The 18,008-nt window shown below is 35.8% G+C and overlaps 2 protein-coding genes across 4 annotated transcripts; one reads left to right on the top strand and one right to left on the bottom strand.

Annotated features, from left to right (window-relative positions):
• The first annotated feature begins 1,127 nt into the window (after window positions 1-1,127).
• LOC126692650 (ultraviolet-B receptor UVR8-like) lies at window positions 1,128-8,545 on the top strand. 2 transcript variants are annotated; one of them, XM_050388341.1, is made up of 11 exons: window positions 1,128-1,483; window positions 4,072-4,145; window positions 4,239-4,323; window positions 4,782-4,889; window positions 4,977-5,213; window positions 5,384-5,605; window positions 6,001-6,044; window positions 6,212-6,394; window positions 6,751-6,841; window positions 7,831-7,874; window positions 7,958-8,545. In XM_050388341.1, exons 1-11 carry the CDS (start codon window positions 1,276-1,278, stop codon window positions 8,078-8,080), a joined length of 1,419 nt encoding a protein of 472 aa, XP_050244298.1. In that variant the 5' UTR covers window positions 1,128-1,275; the 3' UTR covers window positions 8,081-8,545. The 2 variants fall into 2 exon arrangements, with proteins under 2 accessions (XP_050244298.1, XP_050244299.1); XM_050388342.1 differs by having other exon boundaries at window positions 5,390-5,605.
• On the bottom strand, window positions 8,187-16,696 carry LOC126692649 (transcription factor LHW-like). Of its 2 annotated transcripts, XM_050388339.1 has the most exons (11): window positions 16,497-16,696; window positions 15,669-16,291; window positions 14,427-14,633; window positions 13,883-13,976; window positions 13,740-13,781; window positions 13,507-13,566; window positions 11,854-13,080; window positions 11,648-11,749; window positions 9,031-9,177; window positions 8,626-8,751; window positions 8,187-8,538 (listed from the first exon to the last, which is right to left on the bottom strand). In XM_050388339.1, the coding sequence occupies exons 2-11, from the start codon at window positions 15,764-15,766 to the stop codon at window positions 8,449-8,451; spliced, it is 2,193 nt and encodes a 730-aa protein (XP_050244296.1). In that variant the 5' UTR covers window positions 15,767-16,291; window positions 16,497-16,696; the 3' UTR covers window positions 8,187-8,448. The 2 variants fall into 2 exon arrangements, with proteins under 2 accessions (XP_050244296.1, XP_050244297.1); XM_050388340.1 differs by lacking the exons at window positions 15,669-16,291; window positions 16,497-16,696 and having other exon boundaries at window positions 11,854-13,087; window positions 14,427-14,567.
• Window positions 16,697-18,008: the final 1,312 nt, after the last annotated feature.

Here is an 18,008-nt window from a genome sequence, read left to right on the forward strand (position 1 = left end):
TTCAACGAATCCCAATGGTGTGCATTGCTAAAAAAATTCAGAATCCTTGGAAACACATGTTTTGATCTTCACTCTTTTGCATCCTCTTTCTCCAAGCTCTACTCCTTCAAAATTGCTAATAGCATCTATGGCCTCTTCTGGTCCGATCGCATAACACCCTCTATCCCCTCCCTAAAACATTGATCATGACTCGAACTTACCACATATTCCTTGCTTAACTTTAGAGCCGCCCCCCCCCCCCCCCCCCCCCGGCTTTCTCTCTCCCTTAACTTTAAAACTAAGCAATGTTCCCCCTTCAACAATCAGTATGTTGGCACTTAATAAATAGACTAGTTTTAGAGATGAGTAAATGATCGTTTTGAAAACAGTATCAAATTTGGTGAACCAAAATGAAAACATCAAACTTAAGGGATCAAAATGAAAACTCATAAACATGTAAGTTAATTTTAAATTAATGATAATTTCGTAAAATCTACTTTACTATTTTTAAATGGATAAGATAGAATTTTGAAATAGCAAAGAGTGGAGATTAAAATAAAATAATAATAAATAAATAACTCTTGAGATCCCAATCCTAATCTCTTTAACGATTAAAGAATATTATATTAAAGGAGACTATGTTTTCACGCAAGTGATGATTGAACTAAATTTATAGCCTCGTGGCACTCCTGACCGTCGATCAAAAGAGCATCAATCTGAACGGCCCTAATGGTGCCACACACCAAGCCCTAGTAACGTCTGGTAGATTCTTAATCCAGCGTGAAACCTCATCGATTCGATTAAAGTCATTAAACAAAAGATAAATTCAAAACCTCACACTCCCACAAGCCACAAAGAACAAAAACAATTGTGTACTGTAATAATAAACAACTAGAAAGTGACAACATCAGACCCACCACGTGTCGACCACTGAAGAATACATCGAACGCAGAGGAAACTTCTTCATCTTCCAGAAACTTCCAGCCAACTCGTGACTTCAAAAAAATATTAAACAAAGTCCATCTATGCGGTCCTGATTTCTCCACGTGTCCACTCAACCACGTGCGCATCCTACGTGGCATGTTCTATGTCCTTGTAAATGATACGCCCCAATTTTTGTAAGAAAAGTTATTCTTGTCCTTGAGTTTGTCTTTTACTTTTCGTTTCATAAGCACTGGCTTTTGTCTCTGCACGTCTCTCTCTCTCTCTTTCATTGCTCAAAGCTCAAAGCTTTTCCGTAAGGTTAACAAAGAGTTTGTTTGGTTTATTTTTGGTTCAAAGAAAGAAAAGTTTGCGATGAATGGAAGTGAAAGAGAAGAGGGGGTGAAAATGGAGGAATATAAAGAAACAGTGGTGTATATGTGTGGATATATACCAGGAGCTTCGCCGGAGAAATCTCCGATACTGTCTCCGGTGCCGGTTCAGCTTCCGGGTTCGGGCTGCGGTGGAGATTCGTGGAAGGATGTTTGTGGTGGTGGTTGTGGATTCGCTATGGCCATTTCAGGTTGAATCGAGTTTCATATATATGTATTGTCAGTTTTATTTTGTAGTTTGTGCTTAATATTTTGGTCTTGGACTCCTAGATTTGATTCTGTTTGTTCTTTTTGACTTCCATTTTTAATGGGTTTTCGATGTTATTGATTACATCAAAGAAACTCATTTGATTTATGTGTTTGAGTGTCTAGACTAAGACTGTACAACTGTAAAGCAGTTTAGATGGTTTTGAAGTTTTTTTTTTTTTTTGGTTTTAATTAAGATTTAGTGGTTTTCTGTATGATAGTGAATCAATAAGAGTGTGCATTGTAAAGGTTGGACATAACTTGATAAACTAACGCCAGCTGCGAGTAAGATAGGATTTGATTTCAGGTCTCCTTCCTGAACTGGCACTAGACTTTTCTAATTGAAACTATAGAACTCGAAAGCAGTTTTAGATTGTTTTGAATATTGTTAGGATTTTGAAGATTTAGTCATTTTTCTGTAGCTGATATTTGGGAATGTTCATTGAAGTAGTTAACATATGTGTTGATAAATCCTTATGCCAAAATATACCAAATTTGGATTGTATTAATATAATTATGTGAGCGAGTTTGGTTCAAATTCTATTCAAAGATAACGAGGTTGTGGTTGGCTAAAAAATGAAGAGTTGATATTTTTTGCTCATATCTTTTAGTCCATAACGAATTATTGAGTGAAACTTGTTACATTGGAAAGTAGATATCAGTGCTTCAAATACAAATTTGACCCAGTTTGGATTTTAAACGAATGAGATATAACAGTTTGACGGTGGCACAACTATGTGGTCCTTGAGAGCTTGCTGTTGTATATATAGGATAGGTTATAATAATGATATAAGTTTGGAGAGTATTCATTTGTAAAATGAATAAAATGAAATTTCGAGATTTGGAATTTTCTTTGTGAAAATTCAAGTTCCAAGATGTTCGATTAGTCAAGACTTCTGTTTGTTCGATCGAAGTAGTGAGAAAGGCTTCTCGATGGGTCGAAGCTTTCGCTTGATCGATCAAAGTGATTAATTTATTTGAAGATTCTGCCTGACTCGATTGATGCTGGATTCCTGTTCGATCAATCGAAAAGAGCCTTCAATTGATGCTCAATTCCTCTTGATCGATCGAGCCTCGCAAAATATGTTTTTGCATAATTTTCTGCAAAATTTGTGGTAACCGTTCTGAACATTGGGAAAGATTTTAAATCTTGTGAACAGTTTTATGTGGCATTATAACTCTCCATTGGTACCTTTTGAAGGGTTATAACCCTATGGGTATAAATAGTGGTTCATGTGCACTTGATAGTAAGTCTCTCTCTCCCTAAAGAATAGTTTCTAAGAAATACAAGAAATCTTGTGGGTATTCTCCAAAATTGCTGTTTGTAGAACCCAATAAACTTGGGTTGCATCCTGGGGACTAATTTGTAGTAATCCTTTAGCAACTTGCATGGGGGACAAATATTGTCTAAGGATACCATTCAATTGTGTCTCCAAGTCAATCATAAATTTTGTTTAATTATTGTGTTCATTTTGTTCTTTCATCTTACTCCCTGATTTGGTGAAATCCCCAACACTCGCTAAACCCTTGCTTGAGTGAAACTGCAGAAAATAATATACTGACTTTAACAGCATGTTTTCCTATATAAACCAATCCTTGTTGCAGAAATTGAGAGGAGAGAGGCTGTGGTATCAAGATTACTTTGAGATCAAACATTTTCTCTTTAATAATTTAATAGTAGAGCTACAAAGCTACAAAGCTTGGACATCTCCATTGGAACCTTGGACGTCTCCATTGGAAACACCAAGTGGTGTCAATAGAGCTACAAAGCTTTTGGTACTTTGAGAGCAAATGAGAGCAAACCTTATTGATCCTAAACAGTTAGAATACCCTTATTTGAGAGTTCCTTCCCTTGACTTGAGCCTGAACCGTGAGATTAAAACACCATAGTGTTGTTCATTCAAGCCATAGAAAACCTAAACATTTGACATTGAGTTCATTGGTAAAAAAGCTAGAAAGTTCTTTGGAGCATCAGAGTTCTAGGTTGTTATGGACAAGATTCATTTGTGGAAAGTCCACATAGAAGGATTCCAAAGTTCTAAGGACACTGTGATTGGAAGGCAAGCGAGGCATTCATTGAGGTTACATAACATCCAAGGTTACATAGAGGGTCTGGCTTCATTGTAAGTAGGCTATTGTAACTTTCTTCTACGGTGGATTTTCTATGGGGTTGGATATCCTGGAGTGTTTTTTCCTTTGAATGGGTATTTCATTGGTTTTCCACTTGTCACCAGATCTATGTGCTTTTTTACTATTTTTATTATTATTACTTTTAGATTTGGTAATTGATTTTGTGGTTGAAATACTTTTATATTTTGCCAAGTACGTGGTTGAAATACTTATTTGTACTATATGTTGGAATAATGGAATAAATCATAGTTCATTCAATCAAGTCACTATTTAGGTTTTTGGGGGTCTGAATCAATTTTTCAATTGGCACCAGAGCATTTAGAACAAATAGGGGCCAAAATGTTTTCAGATTGTCTTGCTGGTGTCGTTACTGATGTGTTAGTCTGTTTTATTGTGGAATCAGAGTCCGGGAAGCTCATAACATGGGGCTCTACAGATGATGAAGGTCAAAGCTATATGACTTCAGGGAAGCATGGGGTAATGCAGTGATCCTATAATTAATGAACTTGTTTCTTGTTTTTGCTCTCTGGAATTGATTTACATCTACTTTTGACTGCAAATTTTGTTAAGGAAACTCCAGAGCCTTTTCCTCTTCCAACAGAGGCTTCAGTGTTGAAGGCAGCTGCTGGTTGGGCGCACTGTGTTTCAGTAACAGGTACTCTTACATTTTAATTTCTAATTTATATGGTCGTAAATTGTAATTTGTAAATCTTAAAAAATTCATTGTAAAAATTGAGGGGGAAACAGTTTGATTCAACTTGCTTGCATATGTGCTCTGGTGGAGCTTTTTGAATTGTTTGTGGCTATCTGAATCTCTCAAGAGAAAGACAGGCTCTTAATGGTGATTGAGAAAATGGAACCTGGAAGAATTATATATGGAAAATGACATTACTGTTGTGCATGGGTTATTATTTCAACAAAAATTATGTGCCTTAAATAGATTGAAAATTGAATATAGGCACACCAGCTTCAATTAGTTCATGTTTGCTCTTTTTAATAATGGCTTTGTACTCTTATGGTATCAATGATGAATAGCTAGTGTTCAAACACGCATTTTCAGTTGAAGCGGTTATATTGTTGCTGCTGAGCTGAAATTGTTTGTGTCATATACAGAGATGGGTGAAGTATACACATGGGGCTGGAAGGAGTGCGTTCCCTCTGAAAAAATTGTGCGTGATTTGGTCGCTGGAGGAATATTCCAAACAGATTCTACTGACCAAGGTGATTTTTTTTCTTGTATTGGAGAAAGAAACCATAATTCCTTTCAATCGTTCCAGAGTAAATAATGAAGATTGCAATATTTTACAGTGAGTGGAAAGGCTCAGGGCTCAAATTTGATTGGTGGGCCAGTATCTCACGTTGATAACAAAAAGGTGGGAGAGGAAATTGGAAAGAGAAGGAAAATAGCACTAGCTAAGCAAGAACTGGACAGCTCAACACCTGGGGATGATCTTTTTACAGTATCAGCTTGCCTTGTAAATATGGGTCCTGGAGTGAGGATCAGCACTGTTGCTGCTGGTGGACGCCACACGTTAGCACTGTCAGGTATATTCACTGCGTCTTGGATCACCGAACTCCATTTGCTTATGGTTCCAGGAATAGGTGTCAGTTCTTTGTGGTCACACTATATAGTTTTGTAGGTTGTATGAAGTTCGAAGCTATGGAAGATTTTTGATGTAAAGCAAGACACCTGATGCATCATGTTTTTACCAAAGTTTCAGATATGGGACAGGTGTGGGGTTGGGGCTATGGAGGCGAAGGGCAGCTAGGTTTGGGTACCCGGGTAAAGATGGTGGCTACTCCTCACGTCATACCTTGCATTGAGCAGTCTGCATTGGGGAAAGGAAGCATGAGTTCATCAACACAAGTTTCTAAAGTTCCTGGAAGCTACGTGAAGGGAATTGCTTGCGGAGGTCGGCATAGTGCAGTAATAACAGGTCAGCATTTGATGGTTAGTTGTGTAGGACTGTAGGTCATATGGCTGCACAAGCTTTTGTAGTTATCCCAGAGGATGATGAAGAAATTGTGGGTTCAGCTTCTTGTCTGAGGCCATGGCCTATCTTAACATTCTTCTTACTCTAATCACTTACATGAATCAATTGGGTTTAATATGATATGCAAGTTAGAGAATCTTAGAATTGCATTTTTTGTTTGGAATTGCCCGACCGACTTTTTTTTGTTTGACATTTTTATTCACATTATAGTCTATCATTTGCATTCATATTTGGTTCTATTGATCCGACATAGTAGAAATAATTTTCAAGTTAATATTTGATAAGTATTATTCTGACATGATCTCTTCCCTTTAATCATTTTTTCTTTTCAATCACAGATGCTGGGGCACTACTTACTTTTGGCTGGGGACTTTATGGACAGGTGAGCTTTCTGTGGCTGTAAGGGCCTTGAACAGTCTTGCATTGAGTGGTTTGATGGCATTTTTTTTGTATACCATGATCTAGTCCACTTTCTTTTATCGGCCTTTACGTATTACAACCTCTCTTTTTTTGTCCCTTTGATAGCTTGTAATTTTTTTCCCCCCGCAGTGTGGACAGGGGACTAATAATGACCAGTTAAGACCAACTTGTGTGTCTTCTTTATCGGGTAAACAAGTGGAAAAAGTTGCTGCTGGACTATGGCACACCATATGTATCACTGTTGAGGGTCATGTATATGCCTTTGGGGGGAATCAGTTTGGACAGTTGGGAACAGGTGCTGAGCAGGCTGAGGTATATCCAATAACCACTGAGTTGGCATATTCCATTAATTAAGCTAGTCGCTAGGTACAGTTCGAATAATAAACCACCTTCATCATTAGGCAATGGAGCAGCTTATAACCCAAATATCTTCCTACTTGTATGTGACTCAAATGTCTCTCATTTATCAACCTATTGGATTTTCACTTATACTCTGTTGAAAACACATATAATGCTAACTCCAATCTACTTGTCTAAGATACTCGGTGACCTTGCTTTGACAACTGTCAATTGATATTAGCTTGCAATACTGCAATATTTACTGCTTTAGGTTCACTTTTTGGAGGAAATTTGTGATATCAACTAAAACATTACTTTACCTGCTTCAGACTCTACCTAGGCTTTTGGATGCTCCAAGTCTCGAGAGTAAGCATGCCAAAATAGTATCCTGCGGGGCTCGTCACAGTACCATACTAACAGGTATAATTTTTCAACTGCACTACAGCAACCATGTAGCTCTTTCTAGAGTTAAAGCATACAGTACACAACACTTTCTAGAGTTAAAGCTTACAGTACACAACACTTTTTTGGGGGTGAAGGAATTATTGTTTCACACTATTGATTTACGCTTTGTATGCACAGTATTCACTCTCACACAAGATATCCACTTTTTTCAAGAATATTCACACTTCACACGTGATAACACATCATGTGTACAAAGAGTACGAAACAATCGAAGTCCTTTTCTTTGGAGGGGAGGTGTTAAGAGCTATATTGCCTGCCTATCAAATGAGACTCATTTTTAGCTAAGTGCCTATCATGAGACTTACCTATCCACACCAGTAGATCAAGTATTAATAGCCATTATATGCACCTATGGTAGGATGAAATTGGGATACTTTTAGTGTGCATTTGGATATAGCTTATTTTCATTAATTTAGTTATTTTATAGTATAAACAATGCAATTGTACTTAAAAAAGTGATGCTTTAAACCAAAGTACTCAAGACTTTTCCAAGTGTTTCGGCCAGTGCAAAGAAAAATAATTATAAAATTTATATAAAAAAAAGGGGGGTTATACAGGGATATCTGTTATTTAAGCTAATATATTAAAAAATGAAGTTAAGTTAATATTTAGACTATAAAATATGAGAATTTTAAATTATGTGCTTATACATATAAATAAATAAAAGGATATGTGTGTGTATATATATATATATATATAGTGGTAATCCCAAAATGATATTTCGGTATTAGTTCAAATATTTCATTCTTTTAGTCAAATTGAATTAGCCTCCGATATACTATTAACTACTTTGCTTAACCTTATGCGAACAAGATCTTGGTCATTCATTTCATGTATTGTCTTAAATAAAACGTGAATACTTGAACATGGGCCTGATATTTAACAAGATCTTACTTTTAAGTCCGATATTGACAATTTCTTATATATGCTTGTGTTCCTTCAAGAGGACGGCAAACTATTTAGCTGGGGATGGAACAAGTATGGCCAGGTAATTTTTAATTATTTAACTATATACTATCTTAGTGTGTTATTAATGTTACATTGACCTTTACTTTCATGCATTGCTTGCAGCTTGGTCTAGGAGATTCTGCAGACCGAAACATACCTTCACTAGTTTCCACTGATGGTTCTCTGCCAACAAATGTTGCATGTGGCTGGTGGCACACGCTACTGCTTGCTGAAAGACCAGTTTGAGTTTCAAGATTGTTAATGAGGACAAAATGAGTGACATTTTTGTTAGGATAGAGATTCTCGACTGGACTTTTTGTAGTTGTACACTTAAGTTCTTTTATGTAAAATGTACATAAAAGTCTTGTGTGCATGCATGCACGTGATGGTTTTTATTCTTTTACTTGCTAGTTTATCATTAACATCATTAACAGCACACAGGTTTGTTCAGACAATAAATCCATGGAGTACAATATGAGTGTCGATTACATCTGCGACTTCTGGTGTGTAATGTAACAGATATAATCAAGAGGAAGCAGACCCAGTTTTTCATCCGATAGTTTTGCACTTGGAGCATAAAACCAATTCACACCATTTCTTATAGATGATATGAATCAAATCCTGCTTGAGATGGGCTTCCTCTTACGCTGCCAAAGATGCATCAAAGGCCAGAAAATATCCATTCTGTGAAAGCCCCTGGGACCCTGTACACATTGTGCAGCGATTGTGAGAAAATAAAATGCCTGCAACACTTTAATATTTGTAAAACATGGTTTAGAACCATTCTATACCTCAACAATAAAATGAGCCCAGGTTTTGTTTGAACGGAGATCCATGGTACCCTTCAAGATGGTTAACTCCGCACCTCTAATCACCTCTGCAATCTCCAAGAAAAGCCCATGCTCATCACATAGCATCTGCATTAGACATGAATTATAAAAAAAAAAAAAAAAAAAATTAGGTTATGGCTATGGCTATGGGTAAATCAATTGGAAAATACTAAAAATATTACATAGTTTACTATAAAAAACTTACAAACTGATATGGCAAGAATATGATTGGTGTCACTTAAACAATAAAATAAATGAATGTTTGATGTTTTTTTGTGATTAGTGACACATCAGTTTGTAAAATTTATGTAGTAAAATTTCTAATATCCCTAGCATTACTAAAATCTATCACGTGACAGTACAGACCTCTATCAGCATGTGTCCTGGGATTTCAAGATCTTCCACAACTATGGGGCATATTTGAAGTTCGGTGCCAAAGTCAAAAGCCCAGCTAGTCCCATTTTGGCTGACATTTTTGGTTTCAGGTGAAACCCAATTATTGTGATTAGCCACCTGCATAAGTGCAAAACATTTTACTTCTGCTTGTTACATCAGGGATCATAATGTTACTAGGCTGAGATAGCAGTCATAACTAAAAAACTAATGGCCAAATTTTCTGACTATTTGTGAATTTATTATAATATGTGAATATTACAAGTGAATCAAAAGAGTTAAAAACACAACTATAATTTGCAATATGCAAACTGAATCTGAATCCCAACTGCCTAAGGTTACACTATGCATGTACTTTTCCAAGTTAAACCTATCTAGGGAAAAATCTAAATCCCAACCACCTAAGGTTACACTGTGCATATACGTTTCCAAGTTAAACCTATCTAGGGAAAAATCTGAATCCCAACCACCTAAGGTCACACTATGCGTATACTTTCCAAGTTATGGTTTATCTGGAGAAAATTATTTAACATCCCTCATCTTGCAGCCTTCCCCAGCAATCAGCATTTTAATCGCTAATACTCTGCAACAAAGATTTCCGTAATTTGATTATTTACAGTCAGATGGCTAATTTTTTTTTTTTTAAATGTTTATTGTTTTTAATTGGTTCTGCGGCAATCAGACAGCAATTGGCAAGAGCCATGCAGCAGGGAGCCATAATGTCAAGGCATCTGTGTGTGTGGTGGAGAGGTGGCGGCACCACTACCAAAGGTCCCAAGAAGGCATTCTTGTGAAGGGTATATCTGTCTGTCTCCTATTCTACTACAATTGTATTAATAGAGCCTAAATACGCCTAAATACTCTTAGGTAAATTACAATTTATCTCCATGTGGTTTGGAAATATCACAATTTAGCCCACAAAGTTTCATTTGCTATATTTATAATTTTATACCCTTATAGTTTGGACTAAAATTGTTACGGTTCTGTACAAATTTAACATTTTTTGTCAGGTATGGGATATGTGAGCAATTTTACGAGACTAGTTTAATAAAAACACCCTCTCTCACAGATCCAAAAACATTCTTTTCTCTGGTTTCCTTTCGAGAAAGAGTGAGAAAATTTTTTCAAAAAAGGAGGACGAGATGAACTGAGGGAGCTCATCAATGGTTTGAATGGTGGTTGGTTAGGGTTTACTTTTTTTTTTTTTGGATTTTAACAAAACTGGCTTGAGAGGATCGAACACATTGCAGGAGGAGCTGGAGAGTCTGGTAGAGGACACAAGAATACATTATGTCAGGTAACCAATCACATCATTTGAGAAAAGAAGCACGATGTTTGTTGTGTCCAGTGAGTCAAGGACCAATACTGAACCAGAGGGATCACAATGCTTGAGGGATCAGGTGAAGGGGTTCATGATGGCTTAGAGCAAAATACTCGGGGAATTAGGAAGAGGCTGGGACATTGTGCAGCAGAGCATTCTGACCCAGTCGAGGACCAATACTAGTTACGAGGGATCAAAGAGCTTGAAACTTCACAAGTCATACACTAAGCACACCAAATTTTGATGTTATGGGTTGGGTTTGTTGTCATGGTTGTTATGGGCTCATTTTTTAATCTTGCTTGGCATGCATGTGTGTGTGTGTGTGTGTGTGTGTGTGTGTGTGTGTGAGAGAGAGAGAGAGAGAGAGAGGGAAATCAGTTTTGAAGAAAAATGGGAGCATTTATTAATTTTGTTTGGTTTTGGACTCACCCGATGGATATGAAATTGGATTGATTTATACTTTGTGTGATTATTTGTTGCATTTTTTTTTCTTTGGACTGTGCTTTGCATGCCCAATTCAACATGAAGACCAATGTTGGTTGTTTCCATTAATTCCACAGCAAATTCATTACCTAACTCAATGTCATTTGAAACTCTTCTACACTACTTCAAAATTAGTTCCTCATTTGTGGACAACCTCATGTTTTTGTTTATGTTTAAAGTTTAAACCAACCTCTAATATTGGTGATTGAATTTTGATTCCCATTTCTTTTAGATTGGATATTAGAGGAAGAAGAACACGAAGGGAAAGGAAATCAAGGGGTAAATTTGTCAATAATATACAAAATCATTTAATTGGATGGAACCCTAGCAGTTTCAATTAACTTCAAACTATAAGGGTATAAATATAGCTAATGAAACTTTGTGGACTAAATTGTGACATGGTCAAACCCAAAGGGGGGTAAATTGTAATTTACCCAATACTCTATAAGACTACAACTACATTTTTCTAATCAATGAAGCTCTGCCTCATCAATCAGAAAAACATTGTCAAATAAAAGAAACACCTTAACAGATCCACCTGACATCAGTCTGTTTTTACTCATATGCCTCAGTCCTAAACATTTGTAATCTAGTTGAAGTAGAAGTTGCTGGTCATTTTCTCAAACAATTCCTATGCTGAAAGATTTCTAATAAACTAAACCCATTTGAGATCTTTAATCTGAAAGTAATACTTGTACGTATCTGAAAGAAAATTCAATGTTTATAGTGGCAGTTGACATTAAAAACAAACACACACCCACACCAATATGAGAAGACTTCACATACCTCATGATGGGCATATTGCCTCAATTTTTCAGCATGCTTGGTTACGCTTCTTAAATGCAGCATATGCTTTACAGCTCGATCTAAGAGACCATCAATGCTACACTGAATTACATAAAATATGGAACACATTAAGTAAGATAGATGAGAAAATATCAAGTGATTACCTGTTTGAAGCACTACAAATACATAACCAAAACTGCACTCACCTTTGCAGAATTTGGGACAAGTTGTCGGAGCTCCTTGACCCGATCCTGAATCATTTGTCTATCCCTTGGCCGATGCCTTTGATTTTCAGCAGCTCTGGCCCGTCTTTTGCCAACATTGGACGGCTTGGTTCCCTTCCTAGGCTGCATACATCCACTATCTTTTTGTTGCTGCACTTCATCAATCAATGTGCTCCTAATGCTATTGAAAGAAACTGAGGCTGAAGAACCATTGAAGGCACCTCTGTTCCTTGAAACAAGTGAAGATTTAAAATGTCTCCTTGAAGCTGAATCATCGCCCACTAAAGCACTCACTTCAGATTGACTTTGTGACTGGAAGGAATCAGCATGTTGTCCGGGCAAGGTTACAGATGCCCTAACACTATTAGATCTATTAGTTATATTATCATCTAAACAGACAGGCACACTGGCGACTACAGCTTCCAAGAGAAAATCTTCATCATTGCCTTTGGCATACCATGTTGGCTCAGCACCATTGAAGAGATCTATATTGCATGTAAAACTTGATTTGCTATATGGATCCTCAACTGAGAAAGATGGGTTGCACAGGTTGGTTTGCGGCTGAAAAGTTACTCCAAGTGTTTTGTCTAGCTCAGATTCTATGGGAAAGCTAGAAAAACTACTCACACTGTTATAACCTGTATCATTAGCATCTGTGTCTCCAAACAACTGTTCTGTCATAAATTCAGTAGAGAAAAGGTTGATTCCGCAGGAAGATTCTTCAAACAACCCCAAGTTGTAGTTGTTACATTGAGAATAAGCCTGTAATTTATCCAGACAAGACAATTCAAAGAGCGTACTCTCTAAAATCTCCAGGTGGTCAGCATTTAACAATTGATGTGGCGGAGTTGATAAACCAACAACACTATTTGGAGTGACACCAGTCTTATTTTTGCTTGTACCATTGAGAATTCCTGCAAGATTTGTTCCAGACAACTGCATTGCATTTTCAACTGTTGATGTTGGCACAACTGTTCTTATTTTTGGTCTAATGTGGTCAAATGCCTCTAAATCTTCAGCCTTTAAATGGCCAGTGCTTGTGGCTGAAGGCTCATCGAAATTCTCCAGGACACCAGACATTGAGGATGGTGAGGATGTTTGAGCTTGAATGTCCCTGTTGGAGGTGAAAGGTACGATATTCCCTGCAACATTGTGAAGGGTGTTGAATCTATCTTTGACATATGCAACTATGGCCAGATCTTCAGCAACCTGAAATCTTGATAGGACATGAAAGCCACACATAAGATAATTACTAACAAAGCAACAAGAATGCATCTGTTGACACACAGGAGAGAAGGAAAAGACTACTGCTGCATGTGCAGTAGTTTTTCCTTTACCTTTTTCCTTTTTATTTTTTGGGGAGAGAGAGGGAGGAATACGTCAAATTGATGCACCATGACTCACATCAACCCTAACAAAGTGACTCCTACACCTTCTAACTGTTTAGGCTCAATTGTACACTATTCACTTTTCTTTTTCTTTTTCTTTGTTGGGGGGGGTGGGGGGTGGGGGGGGTGTTGTATATAGGTCACAAATAGAACTTATAGAAGTAACCAATGACAACACTACAACAGTTGGAACTAGAATGCAAACTGTCATTACAGCCAACACGTGAAATAGAGAATAAATTCATACCGGTTCCAATGAGCCAAGTTGCAGAACTCCATGTGGAAGTACAGGCACCAGCAAAATAGTCTGCACAACGTAAATAATCAACTCATAAATCATTTGCAAATAATAACAAGAGAAAGTTGAGCAACCAAAATTGCAACTTTCCCCTAAACTGTGCCGTGGCATACTCAAATCTATCCAGTTGACAATAAATGGAATTTGATGTGTTGGTATGGTATAATTCAGAAAGTAATTACCTTGATACCTGCTGCAAATTGAAGTAGCCATTCATCTGGACACTGTCAACAGAAACAACTGCACTTGTGAGATATTTTGTCCAGTATTTGCAGGAGTTTCAAGAAATTTATTCTCAAATTAACTATTGTCATTAGAATCTTACCTCAGGAACTAAATTATAATTGAATTCGCAAGTAAGATTATTTTCGAAGAGGATCCAGCTATGGCTTCCTGTAAATGCAACTTCACCAACTACTCTGATAAATTATAGAAATCCAGGTTCAGTCACCATTACTTTTCAACCTCAATACTTCTTATAATAGAGAACCTCACTTTTAATCACACTGTTTAGCTTATGATTATCTTCCTAAGCAACAAGGGGTATTGCTTTAAAACATGTTGCACAGAGAAAGAGAGAGAGAGATGTGCAAAACAGTATCTTAGGACTGACAAGACATGAATGACCACAAGTTTAGCACACGTGGGAAAAAATTTGAAAACCAAAGGAAATTGCTTCAAAATCAAAGTAAAAAGCTTTATCTTCAAAACTTCCTCTTAAGAAGGATTAATCAATCTAAAATTTACATGGATACTCAATTTCATAATTCTGAAGACACATTTTGTAAAGATATAAGTAAATAATTCCATTTGGAGGGTAAAGGCAAGTAGTAAACATGTAGTGATAAGGATAAAGTACAAGAGTATACCCCTCTCCCATGGGATAATGATGACAAGACATATCATTCACTGCTAATCCAATTGGATATCCCCCTGAGCCATCATTGCATGTATTGGTTTCACAGCTTGAAGACCATATCTCATTCACAACCTTGAAGTAAATGTCATCTGATATATTTTCCACAGGTTCTATTGGTTTTGGATAATCACAATACCCGTCTTCCCAAGTCAAAATCCTGAAATATCAAGAAAACTAATATCACACCAGAGACATCACTAGATTTTTACATTCATAACAAACCAAAAACAGACACAGTAGACAACTTATTATTCAAGGAAAAATACTTTATTCATGTTACATATCAGAAAAATGGAAAAGTTCATTCCACTTCATCATCTTGAAGATATCAGCCTAAATAATGCCTTACAAACCTTATTTACTAAACTGAATAATTTGATCCATCTAGCCCAACAAGTTACTAAAATCTTTCTTGCTGCATTAGCATTATAATATATTAACAAAGCCAATATATATATATATATATATATATATAAAAGAAGAAATCGGTCCACAAGGACCACATATTCCAATGACTGTGGCTGTCAGAGAAATAATCAGGAAAAAATTTAGAGCTACTCAAAAAACTCAGTGTCAGTATGACTTAGGCTAGCACAATACAGTACCAAATTTAGTGTATCTGACAAAACCAACAACAAAGTGATGAGAGTAAACTCGAAATATTGGAAAAGAATTTCCCATCCTACTTTTCCAGCATAGATTTTGCAACTTTTCTTTTTATGCATCATAAAAAATAAATAAATAAATAAATAAACTTTGAACTGATTATAGAATTAAACAAATGCAAATTCAAGAACTGACTTAGCAACATGTCATTATAGGACTTGAAAGATTTTCTACGTCTTATAACTTAAAAACATGAATGACAAATTTTAATTCCATTTTAAGATCATATTGCACTCAGTGCCTCACATGAATTGAAGGAAGCTCACTGGATTAGTCAAAACAAGTTCCGTTCTTCTCAAAAGTGTGAGAAGCATTCATCCTTTAATTCTAGCCATTGCATTTTTATCTCCTCATCCACAGTCCTCAATTCTAGCTATTTAGTTCAATGTTGCTTTCCAAATTAATGATTTCACTTACAATGATGCATAACTAACTACCTCAAAATTCTGTATGAAAGGCAAACACACTTCACAATTAAATTACACACACACACACAAGAGAGTGCAGAAAATTAAGAAAAACTTACAATTGACCATGATGCATAAGCTTCCAGAAAACCGCATATTTCCAATGCGAATTGCTGCAAAGGCCCTTCAAAAACTGCCTCAAAGCAGTACTCCCCATTACTTGGAGTAACTTTCAAGAAAACCACAAAGGTCTAGTAATACAATTTGTGAAAAATAGTAGTAATAATAAATAAAAAAACTAGCCAAATTTATCACAACAACACAACTGAACCAGTCTAACTACCCCTGTATGAACCTCGTCCCGCCTGTTTTATTCGTAAACCCGCTCTTCGTTTTATTGGAGGCCCAGTCGACAATCGAGCCAGCCGAAAACCCATTGCGTAAACTCTCCTCTCAAATATCAACTACAAAAGATGTATGTAGTTGATAATTTTACAAGACTTGGATAAGGTCAACAACAATTTCCTGAACCTTTTGGAATGAGCAGGACATGAAGTTTCAACTTTGGACAATAAAAACTGTGAAACCAAAAAGCTCACGATGTAGTACTGGGTTTAAAGCTTTGAGGAGGACAGGTTGGAACTTAACTTAAAAAACCTTAAACAAGCTAAAACCTTTCGATTCTATTAATTATATGTAGTACGAAGTCAATAGTACAAGCGGAGCTGAAGCCCACAATTCACTGCCAAAAAGAACCAACTAATATAATCAGCTTATAAAAAGTAAAACCCATTAATTTTAAGAAGAACAAAAAAAAAAAAAATCACTCCGTTTGGTTGCTGAGAAACAAGCCCAGTACAACGTGCGGGCTTAAAGTTTTGAACTGGTTTTAATTTCTGGGCAACCAAACAAAGATGTTTATTTGCTTGTTTTTAAAAGTTTCTTACCAGGTAGTAGTACAGTGAGAGAGTGAATGTCAAATCAGAGATATCGAGGATCTTCAAATTCGTTGGATTCCATGTCTTTTTCTCTTTTTTTTCTTTTTCTTTTTCTCTCTCTCTCTCTGTGTCTGTAGAAATGGATGTGGTCTGAGGAACAAGAAAAACTATTTGAGAGAGTGGCAAATTGGCGTTTTCCACTAAAAAAACGGAGGCAACATTGGTGGCTTTATAACCGGTTACAAATTTTGCGGATTTCAATTTGTCCAAAAGTCGGATTTAATAAATGAAACTCGGGTCCAGTGGGATTCGGGGCCCACTAACTGGGTTTAACATGGGAGGTAGGCCCAACTGGGAAGGAGTAAAAATCACGCGAAGGCAGAGCGCGTATAAGGTCACTTGTAGTTAATTCATCCATACTATTGGCTTTTGAGCACTCAAAAGTTAATCATTTGTATCTATTATAATTTGAAAATATATATTTTTTAAAATAAATAAAAAAATATAAACTTTAGAAATAATTAGTAACTGTAATTTCTTTTTTGAATATGAAGAGAAAAAATTCTAAATTTTAGGAATTCTCTTTTTAATTCAAAATGAAATTTGTTATTTGACATTTATGACTCTATTTCTAAATGAAGTTACCCTTCATTAATGAGAATACTTTTGAACCACATAAAAATCTAGTTTAAAGAAATAAATTATTTTATATATAGTATAGATTTAAGGGTTTTCTCTTGTTTGGGATCCTCATTTTTTTAGTTAAAAAATACTCCTACACTTCTGTGTTTAACTAGAGACAAAACTAAAAGACAATCCGATAAAAATACAACTCTAACTCCTACTAAAACATTACCTACAAAATATGGTCACTTTCTTGTTGATTTTCAAATTGATTTATACACGTATAAATTATATTCTCAAACAAAACAAAAATGTCTCATTACACGCACGAAGCACGTGTGATGAGGCTAAACCAAAAATTAGATTCTCTCAAACAAAAATTATATATAAAAAATAATTATAACGCTAAAAAAAAAAAAAAAAAAAAAAACCTTATCACATGCGTGCGAAGTACTTGTGATGAGACTAGTACTTACTAGGTACGTGGATAATTTTTTTTTTTTTTTTTTTTTTTGAGAAACACGTGGATAAGTTTAGACGGCATGATAAGTTACGTAGAAAGAATCATAATTAGGAAAGGTTTATGTAGAGGATATAATCAAACTCTAGGAAAGGTTTATGTATAAAGCTATAAACTATAAAGCAATGTTTATAACTTTATACATAAATTTAAAAAAGAAAAAAAAAAAAAAAAAAAGCAATCTTTTGTTTTTCTTTTTTTTTTACTAGACTAGTCCACACTTTGAGGTTCAACCAATCCTCATTCGTTTGAAAAACAAAATTTACGTTTAAAGTTAAACTATTTATATGTGATTTAAGTTAAATTCATTTGTCAATTTGTTATTTACAATTTTATTTTTTATCCTCTTAGAGTTTGATTATATTTATTTTTAGTTA

This window comes from Quercus robur, chromosome 7 (assembly GCF_932294415.1).
Source record: "Quercus robur chromosome 7, dhQueRobu3.1, whole genome shotgun sequence".
Lineage (NCBI taxonomy): Eukaryota > Viridiplantae > Streptophyta > Magnoliopsida > Fagales > Fagaceae > Quercus > Quercus robur.

Bases quoted from the DNA above. Each gene is read 5' to 3' on its own strand.
- LOC126692650 (XM_050388341.1), top strand. From the start codon at position 1,276: ATGAATGGAAGTGAAAGAGAAGAGGGGGTGAAAATGGAGGAATATAAA. The intron at 4,146-4,238 runs GTAATGCAGTGA...AATTTTGTTAAG, and splicing joins TGACTTCAGGGAAGCATGGG to GAAACTCCAGAGCCTTTTCC. The intron at 5,214-5,383 runs GTATATTCACTG...TTTTTACCAAAG, and splicing joins CCACACGTTAGCACTGTCAG to TTTCAGATATGGGACAGGTG.
- LOC126692649 (XM_050388339.1), bottom strand. From the start codon at position 15,766: ATGGGGAGTACTGCTTTGAGGCAGTTTTTGAAGGGCCTTTGCAGCAAT. The intron at 13,977-14,426 runs GTATACTCTTGT...ATAATTTATCAG, and splicing joins CATTATCCCATGGGAGAGGG to AGTAGTTGGTGAAGTTGCAT. The intron at 13,567-13,739 runs GTAATTACTTTC...TACGTTGTGCAG, and splicing joins AATTTGCAGCAGGTATCAAG to ACTATTTTGCTGGTGCCTGT.